Genomic DNA, 26,495 nt, shown 5'->3' with positions numbered 1-26,495 from the left:
GTTATTCTCTTTTATAAAGATTTGGGATACATGGCCTATAAAAAGAAAAAAATCAAGACAAAGCCTAAAAAGTAGGCATTTTGGCTCCTCTGTGTATTTGCCATGGGTATCATCTGAGAGGAAAGCTCAAATTTCATTAAACTCATGAGTAATTTGATGGTGTGCAAACCAAGGAATGAAGAAATCTCGCAACACAGTTTTGTTTTCCGGGGCTGAGTTTCCCGAACAGTGAGTTAGAGCAACCCTCGTGACCAAATTGGTCGGCCCTGGAATCCCAGCTGACCTGACCCAGGCTCTGCAGGGAGAAGCCCGGCCTCGGAGCAGCAGGGGTGAGGCTCTTTTCGTGCAGCCTGGAAAACAGACCCACCCAGTCAAAGAACTAGTCAGCCATTTCCCCAAAAAAGGATGCCAGGCTGCTGGGGCCTCTCCCCAGTCAGAAGCTTAACTGAAGCCAGAGCTGGGTGGACCCTCACGCACCAGGAATAGCAGCTATAATAACAAGGATCATTGTGTGTTTTGCTGCTTAGTGAAGCAGAGACCTTCCTCATGCATTTTGTCCTGAACACAGGTAGGAAGGAGGGAAGGCAAGGTAAGAAGAAGGTGGCTAAGGCTGCCTCCAACCCAGACACTAGGAAACGTGGGAGAAGAGAGCAGGGGACCCAAACGTTTAAACCACCATCATGCTGGCCGCCATGTTTTAAGCAACTACTGTGAGGTCAGGGCTGTCTTCAGTTCTATGAAACCTTTTTTCATTTATAGTCACAATAGCCCCAGGTCCACTGGATGGACAAGAAAACTGTGGCTGCAAGACTGATGTTGCTTACCCGGGTCCCATACCTGGAGCGGCAGGGCTGGGCTCATGTTGAGGCAGCCATGCTCTTCCTGCAGCACTGGGAGGCGAGCCGTCGTCTGCGATGGGGAGACCAGCAAGAGAGAAGTGGTGAAGGTCTTGTCACAAGGACGGAGGGATGCTTTTAGCCTGAGGGATTTTACTTCGAAAATGTTCAAGCTTATATGACTTTCTAGGGAGGTTTTCTTTCTTAATGCATTACATTCTAAATTCAATGCCCTGGAAGATATTGAATAGATGGGACAAAATCCATTAGGCTGGATGATTTATGGCTTTTCAGCATTTAGCAGGAGCGGCTTTCAATGGAAATTGGTTGCATGGAGCGGACCATTTTAGAATTTGTCTCACGTTGCCCATAAGTGATTCGTGCCAAGCTTCCCATGCCTCTTTTTGGGAAAAGGGGAAACAATATCAACACAAAGCAAATTCAGTGTCCAGTACCTTTGTCCTTCGTGAACCCCTGCTCAACCATCCCATGCCCGTCTCTGTCATCTCCACATTTGCTGGGCTGCATTTTACTGACCAGACAGCAATGGCTGTGACACCTGATCCATGGTCAACAGAAGGCTCTAGCCAGTGTTCATCCAAGAGGTTTAAACAGGAGTTAGCTAAGTTACTTGGTTTTTGGGGGTTTTGTTTGTTTGTTTGTTTGTTTGTTTGTTTGTTTGTTTTGAGACAGGGTCTTGCTCTATCACCGAGGCTGGAGTGCAGTGGTGCGATCATAGCTCACTGAAGCCTCACACTCCCTGGCTCAACAATCCTCCCACCTCAGTCCCTCAAACTCCCTGGCTCAACAATCCTCCCACCTCAGTCCCTCAAACTCCCTGGCTCAACAATCCTCCCACCTCAGTTCCCCAAGTAGCTAGGACTACAAGCATGCACTACCACACGAGCTAATTTTTTAATTTTTTGTAGAGATGAGGGTCTGGCTATATTCCCCAGCCTGGTCTAGAACTCTTGGGCCTCAGACTCCCAAAATGCTGCTATTACAAGTGTGAGTCACCCCACCCAACCTCACTAAGTTCCTCTTTATCATTCCTGCTCCTTTAACGAAAGACGCTTGTGCTCTGCCGGCCCGCCCTGCTCGGGTCAGAGTGCATACCTGCTCTATCTCTCTTCCTGCCTGGGGAAGGAGAAACACCCCCTTTTCCCACACCACAGCGCCCACCCCCTGCTCAGAGCCATGGCTCCATCCTTATATTATTTTACTTACTGCCTGGTGCTTGCTAGGTGGGAAGCATCCAGAAGGAAGCCAGGTTGTAAGGGACAGTCTCGCCTCTGCAGCTCCTAACACCAAGGTCTTACGCCACGAAGTGCTCCATAAATGTTTTCTTGAAAAAGTAGGTCACGTGCAAGGAACTGAGGCTGAGCAGGGCATGTTTAAGGATGGGCCTTCAAAGTATAGCTATAGAAATGCCACTCAGGTTTGGCATGAGCCTCTTATTTTTTTCAAAATCTTTTTTAGTTTTATTAAATGTTTTATTTTTATGGCTTTAGGGGTACAAATGCAGTTGTTTTACATGAATATATTGCACAGTGGTGAAATCGGGACTTTTAGTGTGCTCGTAACCCAAATAGTGTACAACTAACCCAAGAGGTGGTCCCTCACCCCTCCCCCCTGCCCACCATTTGGAGTCTCCAGTGTCTATTATTTTCCTCTGTATGTCTGGGGGTACGCACATATAAGTAAGAACGTGGAGTTTTGGATCTTCTGTTTCTGAGCCATTTCACTGAGGATAATGGCCTCCAGTTCTATCCATGTTGCTGAAAAAGACAGCATTCTTTTTTATGACTGAGTCGTATTCCATGATGTATGTATGCACCACTTTTTAATCCAATCGTCTGGTGATGGGCGCTTGGGTTGATTCCAGGACTTTGCTGTTGTGAGTAGTGCTACAGCTGACAGTGCAGGTGTCTTTTTTATATAATGATTTATTTTCCTTTGGGTATATAACAACCAGTAGCAGGATTGCCAGATCCAAGCAAGGGTAGTTCTATTTTTCCTTCTTTGAGAAATCTCCAGACCATCTTCCACAGAGGTCATACTAACTTCCATTCTCACCAACAGTGTATGAGCGTTTCATTTTTCCCACATCCTTTGGGATCCTCTTTGAGCTCAGATCCTATATCCCTCTTTCTGTATGTATTCTAAAAAGACACCTGGCAAGAAAGATGTAACAGGCTTTATCAGCATAGAGAAATTACCTGTCTATGGTGAATGTAGAAGTCTTGAATTAAAAAATAAAAGCTAGATTGGTTTGGTGTAATTCATATGGTGCATTTAGAAGTCTTGAATTAAAAAATAAAAGCTACATCGGTTTGGTGTAATTCATCTTAGACATGTGTGGCCAACTACTTTATGGAACAAGTGAAACAAACATGAAATTGCTTTATTTTTCTCATAAACGTCTAGTCCCTTAGTGATCCTATTCCGATTCCATCTCTTGGATGACACAGGGTGTTTTTTCAAAGTCTTGTCCACTCCCTTTTAATCCACTTCCATTGCACATCCTTGCCTCCTAGCAGAAGGAGTAGCAGGTCCCAGCCTCAGAGCCTTGGTTTGCAGAGGGGTGAGGGTCTCTGCCCAGCTCCTTCTTCCTCCTCCCTTTTCTCCCAATGTGCTGTGAAGGGAAGAAGGGAAGCAGAGGAGACCAAAGTCTTTATTCAAGCAGTGCCACTGGGGTCTTCCCTTGGCCATTGTTGCCTGCTGGGTAGCAGGCCCTTTCTGTGGAAGTTGCTCAGGGGCCTCCCACCCACAACACCCTGATGAGGCAGTGTGCTCTGGCCCGGCCCACTCTGACCCCATGCCCAGGTCCTGCCCGCGGGGTGCATCCCACCACAGATTGCCGCTTGCTCCCAGGACAATGGCAGAGAAGCTCCCGATCCTCCCAGAATGTCCCCAGCCAACCATTGTGCTCACTTCTAGGTGAGAGCACAGTGGCTTCACCATGGACCCATCCTCTACCATGTCAAGTAGGCACCTCTGGAATGACAATAAAATAAGGTTTTTCCAGAGTGGCTCCAAAAGCAAGAAAATAGACATTGTCTCTACCCTTTTCCAAGCTCAGGGTAAAATGGTCTCATTCTTTCATAACAATTACAGGGTTAGCCATTATGTTAATGGAGAAGAGCCAAAAGCCAGAAAATACAAAATAACAGTCAATCCTAAAGCACTTACACATTATCTTGGAATTAAGCCAAGGATTTAAAGACAGAAGCAAACCATTTAAACTCTGGCAGACAAATCTGACTCAGGCGTGTCTTTTCCTGCCTCAGTCTCAGTCTTTCCTGGCACTGAGTGACAATAACTCAGTTAGATGCGAAATGTGCTTAGAAGAGAACTCACTGAAGATAGTGCTGTAACAGCAGAGTCGTGATTAGAGGAGAGACGCACACACACTGGAGCTCAGTGATGCTCAAAGGAAGGACAGTGTGAAGGTGAATTTGAGCTTCCAAAATGAATATAAAAGAGTCAAGATGGTTGGGCATGGTGGCTCATGCCTGTAATCCCAGCACTCTGGGAGGCTGAGGTGGGTGAATCACGAGGTCAGGAGTTCAAGATCAGCCTGGTGAACATGCTGAAACCCCGTCTCTACTAAAAAACACAAAATTAGCTAGGCGTGGTGGTGCATGCCCGTAACCCCAGCTGCTTGGGAGGCTAAGGTAGGAGAGTCACTTGAACCTGCCAGGTGGAGGTTGCAGTGAGCCAAAGGTTGCAGTGAGCCGAGATTGAGCCACTACACTCCAGCCTGGACAACAGAGCCAAACGCTGTTTCAAAGGAAAAAAAAAAAAAAGAGTCAAGACTTGAGCCTCCTCATTCTTGGATGTTCTTGAATATTCATTAGCATGTCTGGTCACAAAGATTTGCTATATGAAATGCTATATGAATAATGAAGGATGTTGTTCTCCTTTAAAAATAAAGAGCTGTCCCCTTCCAAAACACTACATCCCTAAGAGTCGCAAATAGAAGAGCCCTAATAGCCTCATGTCTGCTGCTGTATACTTTGTTGATTGCAACTAGAATCCATCCTCCCCTTTCCCTTTCCTAAGGGGTTTCAGATTTTCATTCAAGCAGCCTCTCCTGCCTCCTGCAGCCCATGGCTTTGGGAGAGGCAGGCCCCTCCCTCAGGAAGGCCCTGGTTAATCTAAAACAGAGAAGGGAGCAATTGTATCTCACAGTGATGGGTGTACGTGTTGAGTATGGCATTCAGACAATCACAACATTGGTTCAGCAATGGCCTGGGACCCAGCTGGGCTTATGAGACACAAGAGAAGATTTGCTAGAGGAGTCTCTCTCCCTCTGACGTGTGGATACAAGCTCTGGGACTGTGGGACAACATTGTTGCCATGAGAGAAGGCAGCCCAAGGGGGATGCTGACCCTCTGAGAGGCAGAGCAGAGAAATAAGGAGAATCCAGGGTTGTGAAGACACCACACAGCCTGTTACCCAGCTGACTGTGAAGCTGCCCTGCCTGTGGCCTATTTAGGAAGGCGAGCCAGAGATGCCCTTACTGCCAAGACAGTGTGTTTGGGGTAGTTTAACAGTATACTGAGGCGGGAGGACAGCGTGAGGCCAGGAGTTCAAGACCAGCCTGGTTGACATAGCAAGACCTTGTTTCTACAAAAACAAAAACATTCTAACTATGGTGATCATGTAATTCGTTGCCCGAACCCAGACACCTTTGAGTGAAAGAGGCACTATTAATAATTATAGCAGGACCCAGGCACAGTGGCTCAGGCCTATAGTCCCAGCACTTTAGGAGGCTGAGGCTAGTGGATTACTTGAGGTCAGGAGTTTGAGACCAGCCTGGCCAACATGGTGAAACCCCATCTGTACTAGAAATGCAACAGTTAGCCAGGCGTGGTGGCACACCTCTGTAATTCCAGCTATTCGGGAGGCTTAGGTGGGAGAATTGCTTGAACCCGGGAGGCGGAGGCTGCAGTGAGCCGAGATTGTGCCACTGCACTGCAGCCTGGGTGACAGAGTGAGACCCCTTCTCAAAAAAAAAAAAAAAAAAAAAAATTATAGCAGGACCACAGACATAAACCAGGATTGTTCCAAGCACACCGGAATGCAGTGTCATGCTAATCTTAACTGATAGGTGCCGCCAGCATTCTCCAAGTGAATCACTTTAAACGGGAAGAAATAAAATCAGAGTTATTCAAAGGAATAAAATAACCGGATTCAGGCCCTTCTCTAATTGCTCCTCCACACTGCGGCCGGAGTGATCTCAAAACCCAGATCTGATTGTCACCTGCCCTGCTTACAACGCTACAGTGGCACTGCATTTCTCTCGCTGCCTTTGTGTGGCCCGGCCTGTGCGCACACTCTGCAGGGAACGCTCTTCCCCGCCGCGGGTCTCTCCTCCGACCTCCCGTCCATTCCTCAGGGATGCCTGCCCTTCGTCGGAGTCAGGCTGTTTTGCTGGAGAACTTCTTGGACCGAGGTTCTTTCCATCCTTCCCACCCATCCTGCTCTTCAGTGCGATGCAAGCGACCAGGGATGTGTCTGTTGTTCTTTGTGGTGCTAGCACCTTCCAGGGTGCCTGGTCACATAGAGATACTCAAACCATACCATTGATGGAGTCCCAGGAATGCAACAGAAATCCTCCAAGACCCACCTTCCAAGTTCAAAGTGTCTGGGCTCAAAAGGGGAGCCTTTGTGGGTCCTCCAGGGGAAACCAGCTCTCCTAAGCGCTCCTTTGGGTCCAGGGGCTGAATCCATAGCACTTTCCCATGAAGCCCGTTCCTGCTGGGCCCCCGGTTTCCAAGGCTCCCCTGCAAGGGGAACTGGGCGCCGGCGGAATTCGGTAAAACCCTCAAGTCTGATTCAGATGCTCCAGGCTATAGAGGTGAAGCGTTTTCATTGTTTTCTTCCTAAACCTTAAGCTGAAAACGGGGTGATTTTTTTCTTCTATTCTTTGTTATCCAAAGGTCAAATCTGCTTCTCCAGTAATTACCTTCTCTTTTTGGTCGGTAGGGTAAAAAGCACTTCTTTTGTTATGCTTATCTGATAATAAGCCCTCTACCACCATTTCTTTTGTGATATTGGTATAAGTACTCTAGACACGGGAGGTGAGGAAAACCCTTAAGTCTTGCCTGAGCCTGTGGTGACAGATGATCTCAAGCCTCTATTCCAGTTGCCATAGGATGCTACACCCTCTAGAATTATTTTCGTTGCATATTCATTTTTCTCTCCATGTTCTCTTGACTCCAATGATGACTGTCTGTGCCTCCGCAGCCATTTTGCTCCAGCCTACAGCAATTTTAGCAAAGCGCTTCTCTTTGTCTCTCCTCGCCTTAAGGATAGCAGGAGGCGGATGAAGGCAAAAGACAAGGGATCTTGCAAGTGATCCTCACTCAGTGTTTTTATCCTATCTTTTAAAAAGTTTTTATATCCAGGGCCAGGCACGGTAGCTCATGCCTGTAATCCCAGCACTTTGGGAGGCCGAGGCGGGTGGATCACCTGAGGCCAGGAGTTCGAGACCAGCCTGACCAATATGGTGAAACCCCGTCTCTACTAAAAATACAAAAATTAGCCGGGTGTGGTGGCAGGTGCCTGTAATCTCAGCTGCTCCGGAGGCTGAGGCAGGAGAATTGCTTGAACCTGGGAGGCAGAGTTTGCAGTGAGCCGAGATCGTGCCACTGCACTCCAGCCTGGGTGACAGAGTGAGACTCTGTCTCAAAAAAAAAAAAAAAAAGTTTTTATATCTTTTACAAAATTACTACAGAGACATTTTTCAATCCCCTCCTATGAGGAAACACACACACGCACACACACACACACACTCACAAATCCTCATAAAATTCAGCACCTGAAAATATCCATCTCTCTTGCCAGTTTTCTTTAATCAAGCAACGTGAACTGCACAATCTGTCCAACCACTCTTATGTCCTGAATTAATAACTTCTAGAATGAGCATTAAATTTATCCATCTCACCCTCAGCCCCTCTGCGCTCCTTCTAACCTCTATTTTAGCTGTCCTACTTTCTACACACTTTAGTATTTTAAGCCACCTCTAAACTCTTTTAAAAGTAGACAGGGCACAAGTGATTTAAAAAAATCTTTTTTTAATAGTCAGAGTTTCCTTAATCTTAGGAAACAACATTCTCTTAACAGAGTAATTCAGAATCACTTTTTAAAAAATGCCTGAGCCTGAGAGAGCTGAACTGTCATTGTGAACTAATAACTTCAGGTCTGTTCCACAGCAAACTCAGTTTCTTGTCATTTAAATTTCTCAAGCTCTGGGTTTTTCCCTCCCATGCCAGATCTATCACTCAGGCTCAGCCCTTGGAGGTTTTCTTCAGGCTCCAAGAAAACCAACCTCACAGAAACGACTGAAGCGTAGCAGGCTTGTCTTGTTCGGGTTTGGATGAATATTTTATACAAAAACCTCTGGATATCCTTCTAAAGTTGAGCCCAAGGACTCAAGATCAAGGGAGAAAGAGATTTAGCTCCCAATACAACCTAATTGCAAGCACGTTTTAGTCTTGGGAAGCCTCAGACTGCATCAGGGACAAGGGCCCAGGCTGAGCAGTCCCTCCCTTTGAACTATTTTGACTCACAACACTTCTGAGACCAAATATGTGAGTTTTTTCCTTGAAAACCAGTTCCCAATCTCTCAGACACCAACTGAGTGTCCTGCAATTCAATTCCATTCTGCTTGATAACTTCTGGAGTAAGCACAGACCCCACAGTTTGAGGGCTTGGCCCCATAAGACCAACTGGATTGCGCGCACCAGGCTCAACTCCAAACCACTAGTGCTTCTCACCAACTGGCTATGAAGTAGGGAGGGGTTCCCACATCCCCTCTGCAGGTTCAATAATTTTCTGGAACAGCTCACAGCACTCAGGAAAGTACTTTACTTACTATTACCGGTTTATTATAAAGGATCTAACTCAGGAACAAACAAATGCGAAGGACACATAGGGAAAGGGAGGGGGCCTGGAGCTTCCATGCCCTCTCTGAACAGCCACCCAGCACTTCAGTGTGTCCACAACCCCAGATGCTCCCAAGGCTGTTGTTTAGGGGTAAGTGAAGCAAAATAGCTCGGAACAGTTTGAGCTATGCGAGGTATGCAAAATGTACCAGACCCAGGGAGACCTGAGTCCCACAGCATGTAGCTGTATCTTCAGCTTCTTAGATTGTAGATCAACTCTCTTCCTCCTTGTTCTTGTTCTATAAATGACTAGGGGAGATCAGAGGCCAGACCTCCCCTTTTCCAACCACTGACCCTTCTTGTAGATTAACTGCCTCCTTTACTGTCTGGTACCTAACTTAGACCAGGTGGTGCAAAAACCCCATGACACGTCTTCCATATGGAATGTTAAATATACCTTCCCTGAAAGTTAAAAACCACCTTGACTAATCAGATCATTTGTGACTATGCATTAAGCCTTATATAGAAGGATGTTGACATTCTGCTAAGTGCCCCCCACCCCGAATTTGTCTATATAAATGATTCCAAACTTCTACACTTTGGAACATTGACTTTCATTCTTTGGAACATTGACTTTCATTCTTTGGAATCTGTGCTTCCTGGGCAGCCATCTTGAAACTTGGAGCTTGAATAAACTTTCTTTAAACTAGATTCTGACCCTTTTGATTATTTTAGGTTGACAATATCATTTTATATAAGGGACGTGAGTATCCAAGGATTTTGGTATCCTCAGGGGTCCTGAAACCAATACCGCTGAGGACATGGAAAGACACGGTAATTCAGGTCTGCTGGTGATAAATTCTTTCATCTTTTATATCTTCAACAAAGTTTAGCATTCATTTCTGAAAGATGTTTTCAGTCAATATCATAAGATTCCTGGTTGACTTTTTTTCCCCATACTTTAGATGTTGCTCCACTAACTTCTCACTTGCACTGTTTCTGACAAGAAGTCTGCCATGAGTGTCATCTTTGTTTCTCTGTACATGATGTGTCTTTTTTCTCGGTTGCTTTTAGGATTTCCTTTCTATCATGGGTTCTGAACAGTTGGTTGTGATGTGTCTCGTGGTTTTCTTCACGTTTCTTGTGCTTGAGGTTTCCTTGTGTGGAGCTAATTCAATCTGTGGGTTGGTAGTTTTCAACAAAGTTGCACATTTTTCAACTCTTATTTTTTCAAATCTTATTTTTTCAAACATTTATTCTGTCCTTCCTCTCTCTCCTCCACTTCAGGGACCTTAATTATGGATTAAGCAGATTAAAGTTTCCCACTGATACAGAACAGCTGGGCTCCTGGCTAAACCCCCCCCACCCTCAAGCTTGGAACTGTGGCCCTAAGTGAAAACAGCTGACCCTGTTTTTTCCATCCAATTGTTGCTTTTTGGCCTGCCACACCCCTATTCTGTGCCTGTAAAAAGACTTCAGCTGGCAGAGCAACATGAGTGACTGATGCAAGCAGTCAGGGATGCAAGCCACTGAGTGTCAGGGATACAAGTGGCTGAGTGGCAAGCAGAAAGGCAGCAACTGAGTGTCAGAGATTACGGATAGACACAGATAACTTCAGACAGTGTGGCTTCAGGGAAAGGTCGCCTTCTTCCTGCACCCTTCTTCCCATACCATCCCCTTTCCAACTCCCCATTCCGCTGAAAGCCACATCCATCACCCAAGAAAATTCTCCACATACACCACCCTTCAATCCGTTTGAGTGACCTGATTCTTCCTGGACGCCAAACAAGAACCTGGGTGCCGAGAGGACGGGGGCTTGGATGATGCCACGGGCCTGCACATAGCCTGCTCCCACCAGCGAGGAGTGACCAGCTGGTTCCAGTGTTCATTCCCTCTGTTTCCCATGCTCACTTGCTCACATGCTCCCTCTCACGAGGAGTGGCCAGGAGCAGGCTGAGGGAAACAAGCCACTCCAGTTCCAATCCACAAAGGGGGTCAAGGTCAAAGGAATTGCCCCGTCTCACCACCACTCAGTGGCAGTCCATTTTTTAAATTCTTCTTTCTCTGTGTGTTTCCTTTTGGGTCGTCTCCACTACTGTCTTGAAATTTACGAATCTTTCCTCCGGAATCTCCGCTGTGGTCATTAGTCCCATCCAATGTATTTTTCATCTCAGTCAGTGTAGCTTTCATCTCTGAAAGTTTATTTTGGGTCCTTTCTATATCTTCCATGTCTCTCCTTAACTATTTGAACATACAGAATACAGGTATTGTGGTTATTTCAATATCCTTGTCTGCTCATTCTAACATCTGTACTAGTTCTGACTTGGTTTTGATTGATTAAGTTTTCTCCTCATTACAGATCAAATTTTTATGCTTCTTTGAATGCCTGGTAATTTTTATTAGATGCCAGACAATAGGGAGTTTTGCCTTGTTGAATACTGGATATTTTTGTATTCCTATAAATATTCTTGGACAAGTTAAGTGACTTGGAAACAGTCTGATTTTTGCTTGCTTGCTCTGAACATTTCTTAGGTGGGACTGAGCCATGATTAATCTAGGACTCATTACTCCTCATTACTGAGGTAAAACCTTTCAGAGCGCTCTACCCAATGCCCAATAAAATGAATCATGAAGCTTTCTAGTCTGGCTTATGGGAACAGGTGCTACTCCTGGCCCTATCTCACTGTTGAACTAAAATATTTAAAAACAACACAGGAGTTTAATAAAACTCAGAACTGTCACAGGTTGCCATAATTAGAAATTGCACATGGATCTGATGTGTTCCATCAGCTAACACTGGCGTTTCACTCAGGAAGAGGATGGACTTTCGTTTTGAAAATACCTTGACAGGTCACTGTAGCTGGGAGGTGAGGCTTCAACAGTTTGTCTGGAAGACAGCAGTGAAAAAAGAGAGCCAAAATGGTCTGCATAAGAGGTTAGGAGAAATCTGGGTATGGTGGAGGGAAGGGAATTAATCAAGGGGAAAAGTCGAGGGAAGGGAGACAGGAGGCCAGATTGTTCCTGGAATCGAGCCGTGTCCGGCTGTGTTTTCTCATGGCCCAATAACAAAAAGCACACAAACTAGGGAAGAAGAGAATTTTCTTGTAGTAACCAGATACAGGGAGAAGGTCAGAGATAATTCCACTAGACCAACTCAAAGTGTTGCAGTTTTCTTAGTGCTTACATAGATTGGGGTCATGTGCCTATGTGCGGTATGCATTCACCTAAGTCTATGTAACTAATTTTGTTTCAACTAGAAGGTCAGAGGCCAACAAATGCTTTCTAAGTCTGATCAAGCTGTGAGGTCTCCAGCACCTTAAGGCCTGTCCCCTAAATTCTATTTAATGAGGACTGTAGTACCAGAGTGATTATTCCTATCTTATCTTATTTGCAGTTTGGTCCAGAGAGCTGCCTTAAACTCTCCCATAAATCTCTTCAAACAGCTGCCTCAGTTACCTTGACTCATCTCAGATTTTGTTGACCCAAGATGGGTCCTGGCACGAGGAATGTAAGGCTGTCTCCATTATCTTGGCTTGCTCCAGGTTTGGGAGAAGCCTGTGTAGGATGTGTGTTTCATTTCTGGCTTTGATGTCTGGGCATCCATTTCCCTGGGTTTAATTATTAGCTTAATATTGAGGCAGTGCTGTGGAAATTTGTCTGTGTAGCTGGGGTGCTATGCAGGCCTGTTTGTGTGATTGTCAGGGAGAACTGACCTGCCACAAGCTGGCCCAGAAGCGGGGAGAGATATAGGCAGTGAAATAGAAACTCTTAATGAGAAAAGCAGGGGTGTCTATCATTCAATTTTAGATTTGATTCATATTTAACTTTAGACTGAGATTCAGATTCAGTGGTATAAATCTCTCCATGGCCTCAAATTGTCAGTAAAATTCAGCTATTTGTGCAGCCTTAGTCGATGGCATGTCGAAAAATGAAATTATCAAAGTCATGGCCAGTTAGGGCAGCGAGCTGCAAGCTGGGGTGAAGGGATGTTCCATTAGCTGAATTGATTTTGCAGAATCAGGATTTCAGAGCTTGGGGTGACCTGGAAAAATGTGATACATATGCCCTTCACCCTATGAATCCCCCAAAGAGTTTGAAAGGAACTCTAGGTCTCCAAGTACACCTGGGATGGAGGTTTGAGTCAATTTCACTCAAAACCCAAAGGACAGGGTCAACTTCAGTTGGCATGTCAATTAAGTATGATTAATTCTCAAACTAGTGACATCAACAATGGGTGGTAAGCATTCAGATGGGAGTCTGTCAAGAGGACCTGGTTCAGTTGCCTTAAACATGTGTCAGAAATCGACTTCGACCTTTGCCTTCGCATCTCCCCTTGGGATAATGGGCTTTTGCACTCCAGTGTATAAATTCATGATGTTATCTGTTCTCCACAACAAATGTGACATCATGGTACAGCCCAGAAGCAATGTTATCTTTTTCCCCCTCAAGGTTAGAGTGTCCCTACGATTCCTTGCTCCAGTGGCAGAGCTGCAGAGGGATTGGCTGAGGTTTGCTTTGTGTGTCATATTGCTATTTACAGCAGGTGAAACAGTTCCTTCTAAAAGGGACCTCTGTTATCTCCCCCAGGTCCATTTGTGTCCTAGGGAAGCGCAGTTGACACTGGGCTTTAAGCAGCCTTTAAAGACCTTTCTAGGCAGGGCACAGTGGCTCATCATGCCTGTAATCTCTGCACTATGATAGGCCAAAGTGGGTGGATCACTTGAGGTCAGGAGTTCAAGATCAGCCTGGCCAACATGGCGAAACCCCATGTCTACTAAAAATACAAAAAATTAGCCGGGCGTGGTGGCATGTGCCTGTAATCCCAGCTACTCAGGAGGCTGAGGCAGGAAAATCACTTGAACCCAGGAGGCAGAGGTTGCAGTGAGCCGAGATCATACCACTGCACTCCAGCCTGGTTGAGAGAGCAAGACTCCATCTCAAAAAAACATTAAAAATTGAAAAAAAGAAAGACCTTTCTGCCTATTCATCAGTGAACATAGGAATGCATTTTAAACTTTGCCCTTGAGTATTTTCCCTGTTGCAGATGAAGGCTACTGACTGACACTATTTCTTCTTGTCAGCTTGCCTTCGTACCTCCTTCAAAGGTAGTTTCTTTAAAATGTTTTATTAGAAACCTAAAGTTAAAACTTTTAGTTACTTCCAATTTTTACTGAGCCTTGAGCAATCTGCATTCACAGTTGAGAGTAGCTGCCCCTCCCACTGCCCCCACCGTGCGGAACTAGGATATGGGTCCAAGTCCCAGCAACCCTGCACCCCCGTCCTAGAAAGTACTGCAGAATCCTTCCCTGCTTTGCCTTTATAGTTTTAAGTCGGGGACTCTCTTGAGTAGGCAGCAGAGAGCACGCTGACATATATAACGGAAAGTAGAACATAAAAACGATAGAATTTCTGAAAGTGCAGAATAAAAGGTGAGGAAAAAAATGGATGGTGAGTTAGAATAAAACAAAGCTGCGTTCCTAAGTCACTTCTTGCTTATATCAAAATAAAATCCAGGGCCATGCGAGGTGGTTCATGTCTGTAATCCCAGCACTTCAGGAGGTCAAGGCGGGTGGATCACCTGAGTTCAGGAGTTCGAGACCAGCCAAAACAAAGCATTAAAAATTAAACCATAAAAGGATGAGAAGAAAATATAATAGATTCTTTCAATAAACTGAACATGAGGAACTTAACTCCCCTTGCTCCCACTGACCTATGCTATAATGTGGATAAGCCTCACACACGTTTAGCTAAGTGAAAGTAGCCAAAAAAAGTAGGTAAGCGAAATGAAAATGAAAACCATCCATTAGCCCTCTACCTAGAGGTAGCCACTATTAAAAATTTTGACTTATGTCCCTTTGTTCTTTTTTTTTTTTTTTTTTGAGATGGAGTCTTGCTCTGTCACCTGGGCTGGAGTGCAGTGGCACAGTCTCAGCTCACTGCAACCTCTGCCTTCCAGGTTCAAGCTATTCTCCTGCCTCAGCCTCCCTAGCAGCTGGGATTACAGGTGTCTGCCACCACACCTGGCTAATTTTTGTATTTTTAGTAGAGATGGGTTTTGTCATGTTGGCCAGGCTGGTCTTGAACTCTCAGCCTCATGTGATCTGCTGGCCTCACCTCCCAAAGTGCTAGGATTACAGGCATTAGCCAATGCACCTGGCCTTACCTACATTTTCAAACTTTTTCTCTAATAAACAAATGTTACTCTATTATTGTTATTATTATTATTATTATTTCTGAGAAAGAGTCTTGCTCTGTGGCCCAGACTGAAGTGCAGTGGTGTGATCTCGGCTCACTTCAACCTCCACCTCCCAGGTTCAAGCAATTCTTCTGCCTCAGCCTCCCGAGTAGCTGGGATTACAGGCGCACGCCACCACACCCAGCTAATTTGTGTATTTTTAGGAGAGACGGAGTTTCACCGCATTGGCCAGGCTGCTCTCAATCTCCTGACCTCGTGATCCACCTGCCTCACCCCCGAAGTGCTGGGATTACAGATGTGAACCACCGGGCCCGGCCTCTAATAAACAAATGTTACTTTAGAAGGAAAGAAGGCAGGCAGGAAGGACAGGAGGCAAGACGGAAGGAAAAAAGGAAGGCAGGAGGGAAGAAAGAAAGGAAGGCAGACAGGAAGGAAATACTTGGTTTCTTTTCCTAAAATGCAACAGGTGGAAACCATGGTCTATGTCTGCTCATGGCTCCATGACCTCCTGCTCATCGTGTTGAAGAACATGTTTCTTTTCGTTGGTTCTTACATGAGATTGGATTGGTTTCCATGTTAATTAAGAAGATGCTTGCTCTCTGAATGAGTTACCACTTGTGAAGTCTTCGTCTGACCTCCTGGAGTTCATCTGGAATTGCTCAGATCAAGTAGTGAAACTTTGGGATGATCCCCTGTCAGTTTAGATCCCTTCGACTACTAATTATATTTAATCCCTCTTCTATGTGTAAGAATAATCTGCCGATCTATTATCAAAATCTGTAAAGGATATCATTCCCTTCTCAACGACCCTCTTACTGTGTCCTGCATTAAACTGGGCACTTCCAGCTTGAAGCCCAGCTAGGTTTCCTATTGGAGATCTCAGTCTGATGGATGGCAGTCTAATCGGAATGATCTCTGTCCTCATGGAGCACACAGTGTTGAGGAAAATCATGGGACTGCTGGGAATGCCAGTCAGGGAAGCAGGAGCCAAATCACCAAAGGCCAAGTCCCAAGGTCAATAGTTTGAACTCCCTCCTTTGGCAAGAGGGCAGGGAAGGGCCCTGTTGAGGGGTTGGAGGCACAAAAGGCCTATTGATAGTTGAAAGACCACCTTGGCTGCCAGATAGGAAGGAATTGGTGTGGGAGAGCCTAGAGGCAGTGAGGGAGGCCCCTTAGTAGTTCCAGCCTTGAGGTCAGATTGCAAACACTATATGGTCATTGGCTGTAAGCCCCTAGTTCCTCCCACCAAAATGCAGGACGTCACAGAGCCATTCTCGCAGCACTCCACGCCTTCTAACATTCTACCCCAGGCTGCATTTACTACCACATCCCAGATGGCTTAGGCCTGGGTCACCTGCTCAGTCCCAGCAGGTTGTGGATAAATCCCTATTTGAAGAGGTTCTTGTTTCTTTTTTTGACCCCTAATTTATTTCCTCATCTTTATTAAGGTATACTTGACAGATGGACATAGTATATATTTAAGGTATAGAATGTGATGACTCAATATACATTTACATTGTGAAATGATGGCTACAGTCAAGTTAATGAACACATCCCTCACTTCACACAGTTACTATTTTGTGTGTGTGGTGATAACACTTTAGATCGACCCTCTTAGCAAATTTCAAGTATACAGTAGTGTATTGTTAACTATAGTCACATTGCTGTACATAAGATCTCCAGAACTTATTCATCCTGTTTAACTAAACCTTCCTACCCTTTGTGGGTGTTTTGTTTTGTTTTGTTTTGTTTCGTTCGTTTGTTTTTAGAGAGGAGGTCTCACTATGCTGTCCAGGCTGGCCTTGAACTCTTGGACTCAAGTGATTTTCCTGTCTCAGCCTTCCAAATAGCTGGGCTTACATGCATGAGCCACCATGCCCATCTTCTTTGTACCCTTGACCCAACATCTCTCCATTTCTGCCACCCTTGCCCCAGCCCTTGGTAACCACAATTCTACTCTCTGCTGCTGTTTGGCTTTTTCAGATTCTACATTTAAGTGAGATTGTACAGTATTTGTCTTTCTGTGCCAGGCTTATTTTATTTGGCCTGACACCCTCTGGGTTCACCTATGTTGCTGAAAATGGCAGGTACAGCTCCAGCCTTCTGTGGCCTCCTGAGGGGACTTCCAGCATTTCCCAAGGCTCTAACTGTCCTAGGATACTCTTCAAGTACATTGTTTTGAGCAATGGCAGAGCCCAGGCTGCAACACTGGCTTAGAAAAATTTGCCTGGTGGGGCCGGACGTGGTGGCTCACACGTGTAATCCCAGCACTTTGGGAGCCTGAGGTGGGCAGATCACGAGGTCAGGAGATCGAGACCATCCTGGTGAACATGGTGAAACCCCGTCTCTACTAAAAATACAAAAAAAGTAGCAGGGTGTGGTGGCAGGCGCCTGTAGTCCCAACTGCTCAGGAGGCTGAGGCAGGAGAATGGCGTGAACCCAAGGGGCAGAGCTTGCAGTGAGCTGAGATGGCGCCACTGCACTCCAGCCTGGACAACAGAGCAAGACTCTGTCTCAAAAAAAGAAAGAAAAATTTGCCTGGTGGAAAGTGAAGCCTTTCACTGCCGTTCCAGCTAGAAAGGCCTCCAAGTTGACTTAGAAAACTTCGTGTTGGACAGGTTTGTCCTAGGAGGCCCTAGCTTCAGCTTGCAGGCCTCTACACGGCAGCTAGAACCATGGAGAGGGACACTTCCAAATCTTTCCATAAGCTCAGAAAGAGAGGGTCGCCCTCCCCAGATCTCCACAGCAAGCTTGAGATGGTCCCTGCCTCCAAAGGGGGCTTGCAGTATTTCAGAAGATTCACCTCTGAAGGGACCCCAGGTGATACAGACACAGCCCAAGACCAGTGGTGTGCATTTATGACTGAAGGACAACCCTCTGGTCATCGTCCTGAGATGGGACAGCCTTTGTGAGTGGAGAAACTCTCTTCAGTGTTGTATAACGACATGACAATCATCACCCTTGGAAAGAACAAAAGTAAAAATGGTGATGACTTACAATAGAAATGGTGATGATCATTGTAATGTAAAAGATAATATTATTTTAAGATAATATAATATTTTAAGATAATAATATTGAACTGGGGAGATGAAAAATAAATACGTAAATGAATGATGGAAATACATAAATGGAAATACATAAATGAAGACAGAAGAACAAATACATAAATCAGTGTCGGTAGGGGTCACCTCCGAGAGTTGGGGTTACACTCAGCTTAGGATTTATCTGTGTGTGTGTGTGCGCGCGCATGCTCTTTCATGATTTCCTCATTCTCTGCACTGAGTGTATATGATTGCACTAATTGGAGAGGAAAGGCATATTTTCCAAAGCTATTTTAAATTGTTTGCTGTATTCTAGTGAAGGAAACCAAAATATCCCTCTCTAAAATCCCGGGGTTTAGATGGCAGGACGGCAATTTATGAAGACAAAGATCTCCTTGTCCTCCTCCCTGCCTTTTCCACCTAAAGACAAGGGCCTTCACAGCGCTTGCTTCTCAGCTGGGAGACGGCAGCCCCCGAGGACCTAAGAGCAGACTTTACTCTTTCCGTAAATGTGTCCTCCTGCATGTTCCTGCTTTTTGGAAGCCTGAAGATGCTCTCTTCTTTGTCTTACTGTTACAGGATTTATGACTCTTTGTTAAAATACTATTTGAGCAAAGTCCCAAGGCCACTGCCTTAGAGAGAAATGCTCTTGAACAAAGGCCTCTCCAGTGCGATGGGTACAGCACATGTCAGTAAACTTCTGCTGGTTTTTCCCTTTTTAATCTGGCTTTTGTTTTCAGGGGGGTGTTTCAGTGAAGAACCCATGAGAGAAAGAAAAGAAATTATATTTTCTCCCCTACAGTTTTATGTTCAAAGAAAACAGCCAGCACCTTTAAGAAGAATTTCCCAACTGAAGTCAGGCTAAGATGCTACCAACAGTTTGGCTGAGGACTGCCGGAAGCTGAGGGTTGTCTTTCTGTCACAAGGTCAAGAAGGGCCTCCTGGCTGCGCAGGGTGGCTCACGCCTGTAATTCTAGCACTTTGGGAGGCCAAGGCAGGCAAATCACCTGAGCTCAGGAGTTCGAGACCAGCCTGGGAAATATGACGAAATCCCGTCTCTATTAAAAATACAAAAAATGAGCCGGGCATGGTGGTGCACACCCCTAATCCCAGCTACTGGGAAGACTGAGACACAAGAATCACTGGAACCCAGAAGGTGCAAGGTGCAAGTTGCAGTGAGCAGAGATCGCACCACTTCATTCCAGCCTGGGTGACAGCAAGACTCTGTCTCAAAAAAAAAAAAAAGAAAAAAAAAAAAGAAGGGCTTCATTCAAGTGGAACCAGGAGGGACAGAGCTTGATTCCAGGGTTGTCTCCATCCTGACAAACTAACAGGGCTGGACCAGGTAGGAAGCTGGCTCTTCAAAATGAACATCCTGTGGAAGCTGACAATTAAAAGCCCAGACCCGGCTGGGCGTGGTGACTCATGCTTGTAATCCCAGCACTTTGGGAGGCTGAAGTGGGTGGATCACTTGAGGTCAGGAGTTTGAGGCCAGCGTGGCCAAAGTGGCGAAACCTCATCTCTACTAAAAAATAAAAATAAAATAAAAGCCCAGACCTTTGCAAGTCTGAGGCAGAAGCTGAGATCAGCTCCCGCAGAGGGGCTACTATCAGCCCAGGGCCTGGGCCACTGCCTTCAAGTCCCCTCAGCCTGTGACTGCTCCATCAAGGCCACCAAAATCCCACCTGAGGGCCTGGCATGGTGGTTCACGCCTGTAATCCCAGCACTTTGGGAGGCCGAGGAGGGCAGATCACTTGCAGTCAGGAGTTCAAGACCAGCCTGGGCAACCCAGTGAAACCATGTCTCTACTGAAAATACAAAAATTAGCCAGGTGTGGTGGCATGCGCCTGTAATCCCAGCTACTCGGGAGGTTGAGGCACAAGAATCACTTGAACCTGGGAGTGGGAGGTTGCAGTAAGCTAAGATAACGCCACTGCACTCTAACCTGGGCAAAGAGAGACTATGTCTCAAAAAAAAAAAAAAATTCTCACCTGAGCCTCTTAATGATTCCAGACCGAAGATGTTTATCTTCTGAGAGCTTCAGCCTAAACTCTAATTTCTGGAGACTCTTGTATTTGGATTTTGTTAAGTAGGGAGGAACACAACTGGAACGCCTACTGTGCCTCGACAGTTCTTTCTTTAAAAATCTTTATTTAGTTCCGTATGAAATTTAAAGTAGTTTTTTCTTTTTTTTTTTTTTTTTTTTTTTTTTTTTTTTTTTTTTTTTGAGACGGAGTCTCGCTGTGTCTCCCAGGCTGGAGTGCAGTGGCGTGATCTCAGCTCACTGCAAGCTCCGCCTCCCGGGTTCACGCCATTCTCCCGCCTCAGCCTCCCAAGTAGCTGGGACTACAGGCGCCTGCCACCACACCCGGCTAGTTTTTTGTATTTTTAGTAGAGACGGGGTTTCACCATGTTAGCCAGGATAGTCTCGATCTCCTGACCTCGTGATCCACCCGCCTCGGCCTCCCAAAGTGCTGGGATTACAGGCTTGAGCCACCGCGCCCGGCCAACAAGGAAGGAATGCCTCTCAGAAACCTCCCAATAGACTTTCACCTCTCATTGACAGGAAGTGGCTCAGTTACCCACTGCTGCCTCATTGGCGAGTGGACTAGAATCCCAGGATAATTGAGCAAATCAGGATTGACACACTTAGGGATAGTGAGGGCCCAATCCCTCCCTGAAGCACACAGCACCCCAATGCAGAGGGAGCAAATCACTGGGTCCCCAACAGCATCTGCCACGCTTTGCTTCTGATCATCAGTTTCCGAAAAGATAGGTGTCCAGCATTGGCTGGAGAGCTCTGTAGAGTTGGGAGCATGAACTCTGGGGAGCTGTGAGCCCTCCACAGTCAAGAGGAGAATGAATCCATAATTGTTGGAGAAAAGAGCTCACAACTGCCATTGGTTTCCCACAGTTAGGGCCTATACCAGGAGCCTTCCCCGACTGGCTCAGGGCTGCCCCAGTGACCTGGCAGACAGGAGGCATCTGTGGAGGTAACATGGAAAGAATGCAGGCCTTCCAATTAGATGGGCCTGGAATCCTAGCTTTGCCGTCGACTAGCTGTGTGACCTTAGTAATGTCATTCAGCTTCTCTAGGCTTCAGTTTCAAAATGGAGGGAATAACATCTACTTTATAAATTGCTATGAAGATTTTTTTGGTAGTCAGATGAAATCTCCAGCACAAAATAGGTTCCCACTCAATGATTCTTTTTTTTTTTTTTCTTACTCATTCAGATTATTTATTAAGAGCAAAAGTCGGGCCATCCCATCTGTGTGATATTGCAACATGAACAGTCACATACATACTAAGGAGACCCCATAGAATTGAGAGCCTTTCAGCAGTACAGAGCCATAGATTACAAAGTTAAAACACAAATGATCCCCCAGATTTGGTAGGAAACAAGTACAACGTGAGGAGGCCTGGAATGGAAGGGCACTTATTTTCAATAAGGCAGTTACAAAATGGGGGGAAAAAACCCAAAACCTCATACCCCAAAATATACTCTGATGAGTGTAGCAGACAATAGAAATGTAAAAGAGGGATCCTGTATAACCCTCTGTCATTGGCAAATGTGTTCATTAAGTGAAAGCAACTGAAGGGTTTGTGTTTTAAGTTGCAAGCTAGATGAAACAACTGACTGTAGACATTTCTACCTCAAGAACAGTTCATATCTTGCCTCAGGCTGGATTCTACCTCAAAACACCAGACCCACTTTACCATTTCTAACCATAAACTTGCAAACAGTCTATAATACAATGAAAGGAATAAAAAGGCACCCTTAAAGCACCATGCTTCCCAAGGTATGATCTTGAGTTCATCTGCCCTTCAGTTCGACTTCCCAGCTCAGTAACAGGGACCAGGAGCCAGGGCCAGCTGAATTATACAACCTCAAAGGATCGCCTGGAAGGCAGATGTCTGACCAAGAGATCACAGACCAAGCCCATTTCATGAGAATTTAAATGCTAGGACAATACTACATCTCCCACTAGGGCTTTTGAACCCTAGTTTTAAATTACAGGCTAGATCTGTTTTCCCCTATCACTCATTTTGCAAAACTCAACTGGCCTAAATATTTCACTCAATCTTGAGTTCTGCAGGTCGGTGGCTGAGAGCCAGGTTGGCCTTGGGAATTTCTGCTCAATTTTAAGTTCTCAAGAATCTGAGGGCAGCTGATTTAGACTGAATTAGTCATCCTATAAGTCAGAAAGAAAGAATGCTAGACAGGTCAAGAGGGCCAGAGGTTGGTTCTGATAATGCCATATGACCTCAGGCACATCTTTTCTCACTCAATGATTGTTAAACGCTGGTGTTCTAAGAATCACCTGAGAGTCTTGGCCGGGTGCTGTGGCTCATGCCTGTAATCCTAGCACTTTGGAAGGCTGAGGCAGGGGGATCACTTGAGGCCAGGAGTTCGAGACCAGCCTGGCCAACATGGTGAAACCCCGTCTCTACTAAAAAATACAAAAATTAGCCGGGTGTGGTGGTACACACCTGTAATCCCAGCTACTTCGGAGGCTGAAACGCAAGAATCACTGGAACCCAGGAGGTGGAGTTGCAATGAGCCAAGATTGTGCCACTGTACTCCAGGCTAGGTAACACAGCGAGACTCTGTCTCAAAAAAAAAAAAAAAGAGAATCACCAGTGAATCTAGTTAAACATGCAGATGCCTGGGCCTCCCACCCCAGACATTCTGCTTACCTGCATCTGGGTCCAGGAATCTGCATTTTTAACAATGGGCCCCAGGTGATTCTGATGTAAATGATCACTGGCCGCACACTGAGCCACGCTGCAGTAAACCACTGCTGCTGCTCTCAGGCAAAACCTGAGCATGGCTGATATCTCATGCAACACGAAAATTCATCTTCATTTTAATTATCTCTCTATAATTAGCCTGTTCCATTAAAAATGATTAAGTCTGCAGTGCTTGAGGTACCCAGTGGCTCACTGGTAAAAGCTGAATTCCATCAGCATTCTCTGTGCACAAATCCGCCAGGCACATGAACCTCACGGGGGGAAGGGCTCCCCTCACCAAGGAAGAAAAGCAGCCTCCTCAACCTCTGCAGCCAAAATAAGACTCTTGCTAAAATTACTAAAGCATCACATTTCCGGCAGAGAACTTCCTTGCAGCCTCCAGCCCGGATTAGTGGAGAGTCAGGTCCCACCTGGCCCCATCATTCTGTCGGTTCAATGGACTTCCTGCCCAAGGAAAGATAAAGTGCCCAGAAAAGCAAAGGTGAATCTCTCACTTCCCTCCCTTCCTCCCCTCACCACAACAACTGGCTCTGCTGGTGGCCTCAGGAGGATATAACACTATTTATTTCCTCTCTCCAGCCTCTTGGCCTCCAGCAGTAATAGCACTGCTAACTCTGAAATCTCTGCTGCTGCCTGTTATTGCAAAACCAGAATAGAAAACATTTTGCACACAGTGTGACTTGGAACAAAAGAGCAGGGAAGAGAAGAAACCCCCCAGCCAGCATCTGAGAGTGAGAAGGCATGTAAGGGTGATGGACAGAGGAGAGGACAGGGGAAGAGAGTTTGGGAAGGAAGCTATTATGGGTTCCTTCCTTCCAGGAGGAGAGGTTTGGGAAGGAAAAGGCAGAAGCAGCTGTGTTTGACTGTGTTCTGAATGCCATTGGGCTTCTCCTGCTTGGATAAGAAAGACTTGGCAGCAGTCAGGGTCATGAAGACTCGTGGTCAAGATGAGAGTGATCAGCTGTTCTTGTCCAAAAGGGCAAACCAAGAACATGAGATGAGAGGCGATGGGAAGACCTTTGGGTCAAGTCCAGTGGTCCCCAAACCTGGCCTGTTGTCAGAATCACTTGGAGTGCTGGTTAAGGCACCAATTCCTGGGCACTGCTCTGACACTCTTCCCAGTGACTTGGATGATCGGGTGGATTTGGGAACCACAGGTGTAGTGTGGCTCAGGGGCTCCTGGCTGATGGTCTTTTGAGGCGATGGCATGTCTTCTGTAGATTCTTCAGAGTAGTCAATGGATTTTTCCACAATGCAATAATCACATTTGTAATGTGATTATTACATATGTAATGTACACATTACATTACACATATGTAATGTAATTTGTAATGTGATTATTACCTATGTAATTTGTTCCTCACAGCCAAGGCCATTGTAAGCTTTCCCTGAGTCCTACAACTCTGACTTCTGGGGCCTACATCACATCAAAGCCAAGAATATATCCATGGCCCACCTTAAGTAAAATTTTATAATCATACTTCGAAAATTTTTTGTTGATCTCAGTAACTCATTTAATTTAAGATTAACAATCATTGCTTGGAGATCATCTAGATACTCAGGAATTTTTTCAAAGTGAAAAACAATTAATCCACAGATAATTTGCTAATGTAATGAAGTTCCAAAAGCCCTAAATTTAGTGACTGAATGAGTGGAACTATGATGTTATATTTTTCAGATATTTAGTTAAATCCTCATTCATGTTGACTTTGAAGCTTTATTTGTATTTTTGGGTTTAGTTCTCTGTTGTAAATCTCAGTCATTTCTGTGAGCCTGTGGACAAGTCCGAGGCATGGTGACAGTACCATCTAATAGACCAGACATCCCTGCCAACAAAGACGTTGTGAGATAATATCATTTTAGAGGTAAGAGGCCCATTGGAGTTGATTTCAAAGGCCTAAGGCCTATGCAAAAAAAAAAACAAAAAAAAAACAAAGCTAGGCTTAAGAATGGAGACATCAAAGACCCAGTGTGTAATCAAAGCAGTAACAGATAAACAGAAAACTCCACAAGGCTCATTGTCCTTACCAAGATTTAACCATTTTACTTGAATAAATGCTCCTGGTATTATTGTAAGCCTTTGGTTAATTTTCTTGTTGCTTTTATGGAGACAGGATTTTCAGAGGTCCTTGCACTACCATTCCGAAGTGTTTCTCAGCATTATCTATTTTAATCATAAATAAGGCCAGGCATGGTGGCTCACACCTATAATCCCAGCACTTTGGGAGGTCAAGGCTGGTGGATCACTTGCGGTCAGGAGTTCAAGTGGCCTGGCCAACATGGTGAAAGCCCATCTCTACTAAAAATTAAAAAAATTGCCAAGTGTGGTGGCGCATGCCTATAGTCCCAGCTATTCGGGAGGCTGAGGCAAGAGAATCGTTTGAACCCGGGAGACAGAGGTTGCAGTGAGCCGAGACGGCACCACTACACTCCAGCCTGGGTGATAGAGAGAGACTCTGTCTTAAAAAAAAAAAAAAAAAAATTATATATAAATCTTGTCCTTTCAAGAATAAGTTGGAAAAGTGGTCATGAAAATTAAATGATGCATTGTATATAAAACAACTAATCTAATGCCTATAATATGGTAAATGCTCGATATTGAAGACAGCAGCTATTCTTTTTACATGATCATGAGTGCTCCCGGCTGGTCCTAAGCAGTTTAGTGGCTGAGTAGCTGAGTTGTAGAGCAGGGACAAGACCACCCATCTTCTGACTTTCAGCCTATGCGCCTCTGTGAATGCACCATCATGCCCCATGATCTCACTGCAAATGAGCCGTAGTTTAAGAGGCTCTTCTTGCCTCTTAAATATATCATGCAATCTGCAGGTATAATCTTCAATACAATTTTAAGATATGACTCATGGAATGTATAATAAAATGTGTAAGATAATTTAATTCCAGCGATCACATGCAGATGAGTGGAGAAAGCCATGAGAAGAAAGCACATTCATTTTCTCCTGCTCCCAGTATTCACTGAAATGCAATCAACCTCCCCCTGGAACCACTCTTTCCGACACCCTGATTCCTCACCCAGCCCTCTCACGCCATGGAAGATGCATCTCCCCACCCTTGGAAGCGGAAAGGCTTGCGACGGCCCCCCCAGCACTTCAGCCCTCACTAGAATCAACAGGGATGATGACGGCATTTTCCCGGTTCCCTCTGGACTTAGTCTTTCTTTCTAACTTTAAGGAGGGTGGAGAACTTCTGCAATAAGCAAAGGAAGAAGGGTAGATAGGAAAGAGTACGTTTTGGAGTCAAGCAGATTTAAGTTCAAAGCCCAATTTTCCTATTTACTGGCTATGTGATTTGGATAAGCTATGAACCTCCCTGAGCCTCTGTCACACTCATCTACAAAAGAGGAATAAGATCACCTTTTTTTCGCTAGGTTATTGGGAGACATAGAAGTTCTACATGTCAAGAACCTGGTATTCAAGAGGTGCCCAGTTAGTAGCAGCGATGGTCATCGTCACAGCCACATGTTGATAAAGGCTATGGCACTAGTAGGGAAAGAAGTCACTCATAGCTACACTGGAAGTCCAGGCCTGGGTTTTTGAATTTTGCTTCATTCTCTTCTTTAAATCCAAACCTAATAAACTCCCCTGCAGGCACGGAACCCTTTCCCGTGTATTAAATGACATTGTTGTTGCTCCCTCTGTAATTTGTGGAGCCAAAAAAAAGAAGACTTGATCCTTCATGGCCCTGTTTGATTTTAACCCAGGAAAAGTTGACTTGGAAAGTTTGGCATTTCCATTCTGCCCAGGGTGATTTTTCGCC

The 26,495-nt window shown here is 45.3% G+C and overlaps 1 protein-coding gene across 1 annotated transcript in view; it reads left to right on the top strand.

Annotated features, from left to right (window-relative positions):
- Positions 1-400: 400 nt before the first annotated feature.
- Positions 401-26,495, top strand: part of SNX9 (sorting nexin 9) — a 225,852-nt gene continuing 199,757 nt past the window's right edge. The window contains exon 1 of the mRNA XM_025382607.1: positions 401-568. Within this exon, the coding sequence (XP_025238392.1) occupies positions 547-568 (22 nt within the window). The 5' untranslated portion in view covers positions 401-546. The remainder of the gene's footprint in view (positions 569-26,495) is intronic.

Source organism: Theropithecus gelada, chromosome 4 (assembly GCF_003255815.1).
Source record: "Theropithecus gelada isolate Dixy chromosome 4, Tgel_1.0, whole genome shotgun sequence".
NCBI classification, from domain to species: Eukaryota; Metazoa; Chordata; class Mammalia; order Primates; family Cercopithecidae; genus Theropithecus; species Theropithecus gelada.
This window is presented reverse-complemented; position numbering and strand designations above follow the sequence as displayed.